Raw genomic sequence first — 11,365 nt, forward strand, 5'->3', positions numbered from 1 at the left:
TTGGTAGGACTAAAGAAATATTTGGAGTACAAATAAATTATATGTTTGTAAGAATACTTTACCGAAAAAACCCAAAAATCCAAAAAAAATCTGAACCCAAATTTTGTTGGTTTGATTTGATTTATAGATTTAAAAATGCGACACAAATGATTTGGTTTGATATTTGAAAAACCCGAACCAACCCGACCATGTACATCCCTACTTAATAGGAAATGATTCTTTCTAAAATCAATTATATGTAATATGAAGAGTAATTTCCCTGGATAGTCACCCATGTTTGGAAAATTACCTAGGATTATCACTTATGTTTGTTTTAGGACTATAATATCACCCAACTTTACCTCTTTTTCTCAAAATATACTTGACACAAAAAAAATATTATCTCTCTCCTAATAGGATGCCATGTCACATTATTCCTTTTTTATTATTAACATTTTTTTAATTCCTTTTTTATTATTAACATTTTTTAAAATTCTTTAAAAACATTATACCCTTTGTAGTTTGACAATATGGTCACCTTATTACTCTAATGAATTAAAATATCAACAAAAAGGGAGTCTGAAGCTAAAAGGGTCATTTTTTCCTTCAAAAAACAAAAAGGGCACATAAAAAAAAAAAAAAAACCAAAGGGCAAAATCCCTCTTGACGGATCGATTTTCTTCTGACAAAAATTGACGTCGTTCCGTTAAAAGAAATAAAAATCGCTGCATTTCTACAAAAAAAAAATTAAAAGTGAAATCGCTGCTATAGCAGCGATTTTTTTGTTAAGGAATTAAAAAAAACACATAAAGAACAAGTTTTAAATTACATAAATTTCCGACGGCAGCCATTTAAAAAAAAAAAACAAGTTTTTTAAAGAAAAAATCGCTACCGAAGCAGTGATTTTCAGTTTTAATTTTTTTTAAATTTTCATTTAAATCGCTGAAAGGGTAAAAAAAATAATTTAAAAAGCTTTTTATGAAAATCGCTTGCTTCAGTTTTAATTTTTTTTTTTAATTTTTATTAAATTCTCTGCAAGGTAGGATTTTTTTTTTTAATTTCTTAAACAAAATAGCAGCGATTTTGCTTTTAATTTTTTTTATATAAAAACGTTGTTATAGCAGAGATTTTAAAGAAAAAATATTTATTTGAGAAAATCGGCAGCGATTTTATTTCTTTTAGCTGAGCAGCGTCAATTTTTGTCAGAACAAAATCGCTCCGTCAAGAGCGATTTTCCCTTTTGGTTAATTTATTTTTTGATTTGCCGTTTTTGTTTTTTAAAGGAAAAAAAGTTGCACTTTTGGCTCCGGACTCAACAAAAAGGTGCCATTGCCCATTAGTGCCCGTATAAAAACATTATCTCACTTGAAAAATCGGAGGAAGCCACATATTTTCTTGAAGAATCGGAGGAGCTCATATTTGGATTTGCCGCCTAATCCCCTAGAACTAGGGTAGAAATTTTTGGGCAATGTAATTTTTTTTTACTAGGTAATATGGGTTGCCTAAATTTTTTTAAAAAAATTAATAATGAAAAAGGAATAATGTGACATGGCATCCTATTAGGAGAGAGATAATATTTTTTTTGTGTAAATATATTTTGAGGAAAAAAGGTAAAGTTGGGTGATATTGTGATCCTAAAATAAACATAATTGATATTCTAAGGTAATTTCTCAAACATGAGTGACTATCCAGGAAAATTACTCGTAATATGAACTATATTATAAATAAATTTGATCGAATTATACATATTGATAAATTTTCATTTTTCGATTACCATTGTGGATGGGGCTGAAATATTTTCTTGTTCCTCAAGTTAATTCGACATAATTACTGTTTACTAGCCTCGATTCTTGCAGGCCGCTCTACTAGTAAATGTTGACAATGTTATTATATTATTAATCTTCTTCCTACACTAATTATTAGTTTTATTTATCTTGTTTGACAAGATTTTATTTAATATGATGTTTTTCAAAGTGTGTTTTAAAAGGCAGGGACGCAACTCGCAAGGCAAGATGGGGTCGGATGTAAGTCCCGAGACACGGGGCATAAGTCTTATGAATTTATGGAGAGTAATTTTATTTATATTCAATTTTATAATTTTATTAGTAAGAAAATAAGTAAAAGTAATTTTACAAATAAATTTTAAAATAACCTATAATATATAGAAAAAATATTATGATTTTTGTTTGAGGAAAGTATTAATAATCAATAATGAAGAAAAAAAAATATTACAATTACTATTTGAGAAATATCATTACACCAATAATAAAGAACATGATTTAAAGCAAAAATAGCTCCAAAAAAAAAACGCCTTCAACTTCAATTACGCACGGAGCATTTTTGATATGCCCCGCCCCGAAACTCTCACCAAAAAACATTTTTGAAAATACTGGTCAAATTTCTTCTATCTATAAAATAATAATAATATTTCTGCCTCATCATCATTAGTTTTTTTGTTTAAAGTTTTATCTAGTGTGTAAGTAAGGGAAATAGAGGTAACAGTATATTTATTAAAAAAAATGTTATGGTATATATATAACCTTGAAAGATTCAAATTTCCCAGTACTAAACCAAAATCCAATTCGATAAAGAAGAATGAGTTTTCTAGCAGGAAGATTAGCAGGAAAAGAAGGAGCTTTTTTCTTTGAAGAATCCAAACATGCCGTTACCCGTTTAGCCCAAAAGATCAACAAAAACCCAACTTCTTCTCCTTCCAATTCCAGTTCTGTAAATCAAGAATCATCTTCTCCTGATGTTCTTCCTGAGATTCTTCGACATTCTTTACCTTCCAAGATTTTCCATTCTCCTTCCTCTTCAGATTCCTCACTCTCTAATACTTCCAAATGGGTTCTCCCTACTGATCCCAATAGGACAAATTCTGTATCTCCAGATGCTCTTAATCCACTCAGAGCTTATGTTTCTCTTCCACAAGTCACCTTTGGACCTAAAAGGTAACTTTTCTGCTCTTTTTTCACTCATGAAAGGGTACTGAGTTTTCTCTTGTTTCTTTTTGTTGTTTATACCTTCTTTTAGCTGACTTATGATTGAATTTTGGATGTTGGGTTTAGCTAATTTTTCTTAGTCTTTGGTGGTTAGTTTATGTATTGTAACTGAAGAATGGGTACTGAGTTTTGTTGTTCTTTTAGCTAATTTGTGATTGAAAAGACAGAATTTTGGATGTTGGGTTTAGCAAAATTTTAATTTTTGAACATCTTACTGGGTTGTCTTTTTCTTTTTCTTATCTAAACTTTTCATATTCTTTGGAGTGAAAGAAGTGATGGGAAATTTCTTAGTTTGGCGAATTTGTGATTACAAATTGAAATTCTGTATGTTGGGGTTAAGTTTTGATGCACCTACAGAAAATGAAAAAAGGGATTTATTAACATGACCAGCTTTTTGAATGGGTTGATTGTCTTTTGGAGTTCGGGTGCCAGAGAGGTATTATTAGACAGTGGATATGTGACTTAGACTGTTAGACAATGAAGTGTGAGTATGGACTATGGTACTGATTTAGCTGGTGTAAGTGTTTCAGTGGGAAGGTTTCTGTTTTGAGTTTTCTCGTTGATCTAATTCGTGCGAGTGAAGTCCCTTTTTCGAGATGTTTGATAATTCAATTGAAAATCCTGGAGTAATAGAAGGGTGATCAGCTGGTAGATGTATAAGTTGGGCAATTGTGCTTAACTTTTCTTGGCTAACCAACTTTGGAAGTAAATTTTTTGCTGATTTTACTTCTCTGATAGTACTTTCTATTTCTCGGAGACTGCTCTATAGATTTCATTCCTGTGCTCCCTGCTAAAAGGTTCATCTGAGTCACAAAAGAAATCTCTTCTACTTGCTACTTAAAAAAAGTTAAAATTATTTTCATCGTGGTAATACGATGATTTCTTAGTCTTCGTTGGTTTTTAGATTAATCTGCTTGGCTTTCTGTTTTATAGAATTATGAATGTAGTTATCGGAGTTGTGTGAATCTGTATATGCAATATTAACTCTCTCTGTGTTGGGATAATATTGTGGGATTGTAACTAATATGAAAGTGTGCTTTTAACTGCTTCAGCATTCAATAGTTAGCGTGTATGAAGTAAACCTCTCTATCTTCTTGATTATGTATCTTCTTTTGACGATCACATTGGTAATATCTTCTCCAGGTGGCAGTTGCCAGATACAGAAAACTCTGTACAAGCCTCAACAGCAAATGACTTGCGTCGCGATAAATACACACCGATCAATCCTGAAAAACTTACTGCTGCAGCTATGGGGATGTCTCAAAGTAAGACAAAAGCTTTACATGTGTGGGTCCATTTTGTTAGAATTGTAAAATTCTTGATCTGGAAGTATTTCCAGAAAGTAGTAAATCTCAGAAAATTTACATTTATTTACATACAACAAGATATACCCCTTGATCTTAGGTGATATTGTTTTTGGATCCTTATTGTTTATAGTTCTGTTCAATGTAGTTGCAAAGGCATTTGTTATTGCCACTGCTCTTGTCTTTGGTGGTTCCGCCTTGACGTTAGGCTTGGCAGCATCCAAGCTAGAGTTGCACAATGTAAGCATAATCTCTTTTTCTCTTTTGATTTCCTTATGGACATTCTCATGGATGTTTGAATCTGTACTGCTAACTTAATTTCCGCTAAACATTCTGTTAGTGGCACAATGAGGTAAGATCACATATGGGAGTAACACTCAAGCCATTGCTTTTAAGATGGAAGAGTACCTGATATCCATAGAAGATGGCGATTTTATGATTTTTTGGTTGGTGGGTGGACACGCGGGAAGAGGAATTTTGACGTCTACATTTCTGTTCTAGTCGAGCTTAGTTGAGGAATTAGTTTGTTTGATTTTTAGTTTATAGACAGTTTTAGTTAGATGGAATGTGTTGTTTAGTTGATCCATCTTCGATGCTTCTGGTTTATGTAATATGTGGATGATTCTGATGTTGGGCAGCCTGATGATATCCGGACGAAAGGGAAGGACATTGTTCAGCCAAGATTGGAAACATTCAAAGAGCAGCTGAGTCCTTTAAGGATTTGGGTAAGCAAATGTTCAACTACTCTTCAATATTTGCTTCTATCACTATCTAATGAATGTTAACCTTTATTCTCAGGCTGAAGAGAAGTCGAAAAAATGGCGTTTAGAGAAAAATGAAGACATTAAAGAGAAGCCTTTAATAAAAGAGCTCTCTAAAATATTAGGTGTCAAGTCGTCGAACTAATACCAATGCATTCATCAGAAGATTTTGTTTTCTTCTCTCTCCCTGTGTAATCTTGAATAATATAACCTGTCAGCAGTTTGTATTTTCTATGTATCCTACAGTATTTAGATTTTCTGTGTAAATAAAGCTGTAAGTATACACTTTTTATAATAATAAGCACTGTTATGAGTTATATTTATACGTTACATAGTGAGTTTTAAATATAAATACAAACTCATCACTGACCTTTCCCCTCATTTTTTCAACTCTTTAAGACGAATAAAAAAGATTCATAGTCACCCAAACTAGCTTTAGCTTTGGATTGAGTGTAGTAATACTATTGTAGTATCAGATTGCATTTGATGCACAGGTAACTAGAATACACATGTTTACAATAATTGATCATCTTTGGTTCTACAACGAATCAAAATTCTGATTCGTAGAGCAAAATCATCTGGGAGACCAAAAGTTATAAGGCATTGTGAAAGCAAAAACCCGATTACTCAAAAGCAAAAAGTCGCCCAAGTAGCAGAAATAACTTCATTTTCAGCAACGAAAGTTTCTCAATCTTCCATTAATCACATACAAGGATTGTAGCAAGGGACATCGATCAAAAGATCACTATTGATCAATGAGTTCCCAGGAAAATTTAAGCGAATTAGTACACTACAAATATGATTCTTGATCAGGTGTTTCTTCCTTCTAAGGAAGAGATAAGGTTTGTGTACTTCTGGGATTACACTGGGTATGTTGTTGTAATATGATTTTCGATCAGGTTTGTCTTCCTCTTAAGGAAGTGGCAAGGTATGCGTACTTGTGGGGTTACGCTGGGTATGTTGTTGTAATATGATTCTTGATCAGGCCTCTCTTCCTTTTAAGGAAGAGGTAAGGTCTGCGTACTTGTGAGATTTTTGACCCTACAATGGCAGAACCTAGAAAGCTGCTCTTTTTCCCCTGTCCCATGGTTTGATATTACACTGGGTATGTTGTTGTAATATGATTCTTGATCAGGAGATCCTAACCAGATATATTGCAACTCGAGATGAGGCAAAGTTCTTATTCATCAATATGATTCTTGATCAGCTCTTACAGGCTTGTCATCATACATCCAGCTTCACATGTAATCCAATATAGAAACAGGCACCTAGCGGGGGCAGGGGAAGATACAGGAAGAGGAGAGTTATAAAATCAAAATAGAAACAGGCACCTAAATTTGCGATGTTCCCAATATTTGTATAAATTAAGATACATCTTTTGGTAGACTCTGCAATATTCAGTTATAACTCATGCATGAGGCCACACAAATTGCATTCAGTAGACACAACTCAGTCTAGTGCACAAACTTTTATAAATAGCAAGTTGTTACAGTAAATAGAGAAGGTTTCTGGCTTTTACAAAAGGATAGTGATCTCCCAGCGCTATACAATTTGATAACACATACGACAATGCCAGTGCTACAACGCAAGAAAATGTGTACCTCCTCATACTGCATCAAGGTCAGCTATTTATCTCTTCCTGCGCTTTGACTCCACCTAGCAACGGGAATAGTGGCAGTCTAGCTAAAATGCTTGTCAGTTACAGATAAATTACAGTCAAGAGTACAAAAGAGAGCTTAAATTAATAGGATAGCAGTATCATGAAGCAATCCCCTTCAGGAACCCCCCACAGCTTTGGTTCAATAAAGGTACGTACATTGCAGGTCACGAGCTCAAATTCAGGCCGACAGTGGAGAAGGTCCTTTCTTTTTGTTAAGTCAAAAAATACAGTGGAGAGGCACCTTTATCCACCGATATTCAAAGCTGGAAATAGAGAATTTTCTCGGTTTACAAATATAAAACGATGTGATCCCCTTCATGACACACTGAAAGATGTGAAGGGATACATATGTGGCCTTTTTTAACTCCTATCTATGCATTAGAAGATAGTTTCAATAATTAGCTCAACATATGATGACTCATGCCCAACTTATCTCTCCCCTCAACCATATCAACTTCTTCTAACTCTCAGTCGCCCATATCACCACAACTACCAACCGTTCTGTCAATTTATCAAACATTCATACCATTTAGTTTTCATATTAACAACCACCCCCCACGTTTCTTACAAAAATGTCGCTGCATAATCTACTCTTCTTCCCATTGAATTCTTGCATGAATGACCATGGCAGAGAGAAAAAATCAACACCAATTACCTCAAAACACAATATCTTGACAAACCAACTTCGACAAGCATTGGTACACGACTCTCTGTGCCAAACAGGGTTAAAGGAGTCTTGCCCACGTGTTCTGCATGTGATCATGATTACTTTTCTCCAAAATTATTGACATACAAATTTCCTTAGGCCATTCATCTGTAAAAGAATGGGTAGTCCTTTCACTTAAGAACAAATATAGGATTTCTGCTTAGCTCCTCTTATACAAAAGCCTACATTGTTTACTTACCTTCTAAAAAATATCAAAGCCTACATAGTTTTATGTGAGGCAAATTTTAAGTTTAAGAAATGAAAGTAATATGCAACGCTCTAGACAGCACAGAAGATTAGAACAATATGTAGGAATTCATCTTTGAGATTTAACCTTAGCAACAATAGTTTGTTGTTTCTTTTATAAAGACCTTCGCAATAATTTACATCATCTTCAAAGGACAAAAAGGAAGGTGACAACCCAAGAGGCTATCTGAACCCCTTTATATCTCCAAATATGTTATCCCACACATTCTAAAAGAATCAGATAAAGTACTCACGAGTTTGATGGAAAACCAAATGACCCGACATCATATTAAAGTAAGGAAGTAGAGTCCCGCACCTTAGCAGTGGACATATGGTTAGTAACGCAACAATTACAGAATACTCCCAGATTAATTAAACATGTAATTGTTAAACTTTTGCTTTCGAATTGCTCCAAATATGTCATTTTTTCCTAAATTAGTAACTTTATTCCCACCTTATTAAAAGTGTCTCCAATACCTTAACACTAATAACAAAAACCCAAATACTAAGGGTAACAAGCAACTTTTATAATGTGAGCATTTTCAGTCACAAGCTTGGATAAAGAAGGATTGAGGTAGGTTCACAGCCAGCTGAGCAATGGTCTAGTTATGATAATCCTCTATATTGAATGTTAATGATCTAAGTTGTGCAGACTCTTCAGTTTCAATGCCGCATCCGTGTCGGATTCATAAAAAGTACTACTTTTGGAGAATCCGACATGCACCCGTTGAGATTTTTGAAAAGTCTGAGCAACATAGGTAATGATCCTATAGCGGCTAGTTTTCTTTATGCTGGTAAAAAAGACTCTAACCTAATGAGATTCTACTCAACTAAAGTAATCTGTTCCCAGTGAAAGTAGTTCCAAACTCGACTGAAGCCAATGTAAGAGTGAGTAATTCGAGTTATCCCACTAGGTAATTATGAAGACCGTATCTGAAGAAAGATACAGTTCAGCAGGGACTTAAATCATATTTTCCAAGCTGACTTATAGTCCTATAACTTCCAACATTCTCCATCCCCAGGTCATCCATGCTTTGCACTTTTTTATGCTTTCCTTTGAGCAACTCAGAGACAGATTGAAACAAGCTTAACTTGGTCATTAGTTATTGAACATCATGACTTTGGGTATTCCCTTCCACTAGCCTGTCTTTCTCCTTCCCTTATGGTTAGAATCTGATATATTAGATATAACCAAACTAAACATGCACCACTTTCAGAAGTGCGACCTTCTCCTTCCATAATGATCCTAAATGTCAGGCTACACATGAGAACATAGTGCAAAAAGTTCACCCTTTCTATCACAAACAACAGTTTGTTGGCTAACTTGGAGATACAATACTTGCAGATATTACTAATAATATCATGTAAAAGTTTACCAGGTGAGTGTACAGAGTTTTTACCTTTGCTTCATCAGGTGGTGAAACATGAAATGAGTTCAAAGGACGTTTGGTTTCATCTTCTGAGGAACAGTCAGAACACAAGAAATGCTCTAATTTCTTTGCTTCATCAATGGTCATCCCCATACAAGAGGGATGGAACCTGCAATAGAATTGCAGGCAAAATGAATATTTTTTTTATAGATACGGTTATCAAATATTCGTAATATAGAAAATTAGGTTAAGCTAAAAACTCCATGACTCAGGTTTCCTAAATAAAAGATGCTGAAGAGTGTAGCCATTTTACCCTAAATCAATGGAGACAATTACAGACACAGGAAGATTTTTACACTTCCTAATGCATACTTTAGACTTATGAAGACTCTTCCTTCTTAAGTTATATACCAAGATAGGTACTTTTGTACTTCTAATAAAAGTTTCCAGTTCTCATCACAGTTTTAATTCTAAAGAAACTTAGTTTATCAACCAACGTTGAGACAATAGCTTGATATGGGATGTAAGTAATTGGACATATAACTAAAAATCATAGATGAACTTTTATTATCCCTGGTTGACATAGTAATATAATGTGGATAGTGGACAATTAAAAGGCAGGACAGCTTAATAATCCACTTCAGAAGATAAACTCTGCATGGATGAACTAATTAAACTTGCTGCATTTGGCTGATAAAAAAAGAAGGGGGAAACATGACACAATTCAATTGTTGCCTTTTCAAGCTTTGTGCCCTTTGAAGTTGACCGAACATTAATTTGTCCTTACATCACGCTTGATCTAAACTGAAAGTAATTACACATATGAAGATATCCATTTGTTTTTAACTAAAACATTAAATGGAGTGACACTTGTGTATTTCCATGCATAGAAGCAGAAAAGGCATGCTAATGCGTAAAGAAGATGAATTTGTGAACATTTGGAGGCATACCAGTCTTTGCATCCTTCACATTGTACCATGAGATCATCAGGGTTGTAGGGCATCTCACACTTACAATACCTTCAAAATCAAAACATCCCGAAGTATCCAGGTTTTAGTAAACACTACAAACGTAACTTTCAACTTCCACTGAGAAAAGGACAAAGAAGCTTCAAGTTAAGCAGCAAAGCTATTAGAAACTCACACAGCTACACGGTCAGGAGTAAACCCCCCTGTGGCAGCTTTGTACTCGAACCTGCAAAAGTAATCCTCAGGGCCCACATTCTCCAATTTGGTGTAGTTCTTAAAAGAGTGCACTATGCACTTCCCTTCAATGGTGTGTGCACTCTGCACATCAAAGTGATCTGACAAGAACAGTTCTTTGGCCCCATGGAACTGTCTGCGACCACCAATAGACTCCTCGGGTCGGTAATACCATCTAACTCTGACCTTCACATTATTCCGGTGATCAGCCTCTAGCTTCTCTATTTCTGCCACGTATGGAGGTTTATCAGAATCAGATGGTCTCATCAATACACAATCACCAGCTGAGAAAGAAAATTCAAAAATATATTCTTCAGTCTAGTGACCTCCAACAATTCAAAACTTAAACAACTCAAATGCTAATAGCAAATAGAAGATAACACCCCAAATCTCAGCAGTGTCCTTTAGAACCACAATACAAAAATACTTTCTTTTTTTATTGTTGGAGTGAATTAGGACATCTACACACTAATTGTGGAAACATTAAAGCAAAAGTTAAAGAATAACCAAATAATTTAGGAAGGCAAAACCCAATGAGCAATACAAAAGATGGTACTCTAATAGACAACCAATAATATAAATCATAGAAGGAAAAAAAGAGTACTACTTCAATGAGCCAAATAAACAGCTAGTAACATAAAAAAAATACCATCTTTATCCTACTAACACACAACAAAATAATTACCAAAACCAAAATTGATCAAATAAGGAAATGAAATAAACACAAGTACAATCATAGGAGCAAAAAGAGTTATATTACGTCTAACAACTTTGTTGGTGCCCTTGATACTGTAAGAATCAAGGTCTTTCTTTCCAGGTTTAGTCTTAGCCATCAATCTTTAAACTGAGTCTTCAAGAATGGTTAAAAAACCCAGAAATTTCTATTGGTTCACAAGAAAGACTCAATCTTCAAGAATGGAAAAAACCCCAGAAATTTCTATTGGTTTACAAGAAAGACTCAATCTTTTTTGTCTGCACTTCTTTTAAGAAAATGTAAAATAAAAACCATGTGGTGCTGACAACAGTAAAAACTGGAAATGGGTAAGAATCGGACAACTCTTAACTCCCTCAGTAAAAGAAGAGGGGAAAAAACCCTAGTTGCTGGAAAATGGGGGGCTGAGAGTGGAGCAATGGG

The 11,365-nt window shown here is 34.3% G+C and overlaps 2 protein-coding genes across 7 annotated transcripts; one reads left to right on the forward strand and one right to left on the reverse strand.

The window, feature by feature from the left end:
* The first annotated feature begins 2,457 nt into the window (after window positions 1-2,457).
* On the forward strand, window positions 2,458-5,357 carry LOC102601079 (uncharacterized). The gene is made up of 5 exons (XM_006357884.2): window positions 2,458-2,930; window positions 4,125-4,246; window positions 4,434-4,525; window positions 4,924-5,010; window positions 5,084-5,357. The coding sequence occupies exons 1-5, from the start codon at window positions 2,575-2,577 to the stop codon at window positions 5,189-5,191; spliced, it is 765 nt and encodes a 254-aa protein (XP_006357946.1). The 5' UTR covers window positions 2,458-2,574; the 3' UTR covers window positions 5,192-5,357.
* Window positions 5,358-5,535: 178 nt separating this feature from the next.
* Window positions 5,536-11,359, reverse strand: LOC102601422 (protein polybromo-1-like). 6 transcript variants are annotated; one of them, XM_006357885.2, is made up of 6 exons: window positions 10,991-11,359; window positions 10,172-10,514; window positions 9,979-10,047; window positions 9,059-9,197; window positions 6,648-6,702; window positions 5,536-6,314 (listed from the first exon to the last, which is right to left on the reverse strand). In XM_006357885.2, exons 1-5 carry the CDS (start codon window positions 11,061-11,063, stop codon window positions 6,676-6,678), a joined length of 651 nt encoding a protein of 216 aa, XP_006357947.1. In that variant the 5' UTR covers window positions 11,064-11,359; the 3' UTR covers window positions 5,536-6,314; window positions 6,648-6,675. The 6 variants fall into 6 exon arrangements, with proteins under 6 accessions (XP_006357947.1, XP_015169187.1, XP_015169184.1 ...); XM_006357886.2 differs by lacking the exon at window positions 5,536-6,314 and adding an exon at window positions 6,364-6,377; XM_015313701.1 differs by lacking the exon at window positions 6,648-6,702 and having other exon boundaries at window positions 10,172-10,457.
* Window positions 11,360-11,365: the final 6 nt, after the last annotated feature.

The sequence above is a fragment of the Solanum tuberosum genome, unplaced genomic scaffold (assembly GCF_000226075.1).
Source record: "Solanum tuberosum cultivar DM 1-3 516 R44 unplaced genomic scaffold, SolTub_3.0 scf00262, whole genome shotgun sequence".
NCBI lineage: Eukaryota > Viridiplantae > Streptophyta > Magnoliopsida > Solanales > Solanaceae > Solanum > Solanum tuberosum.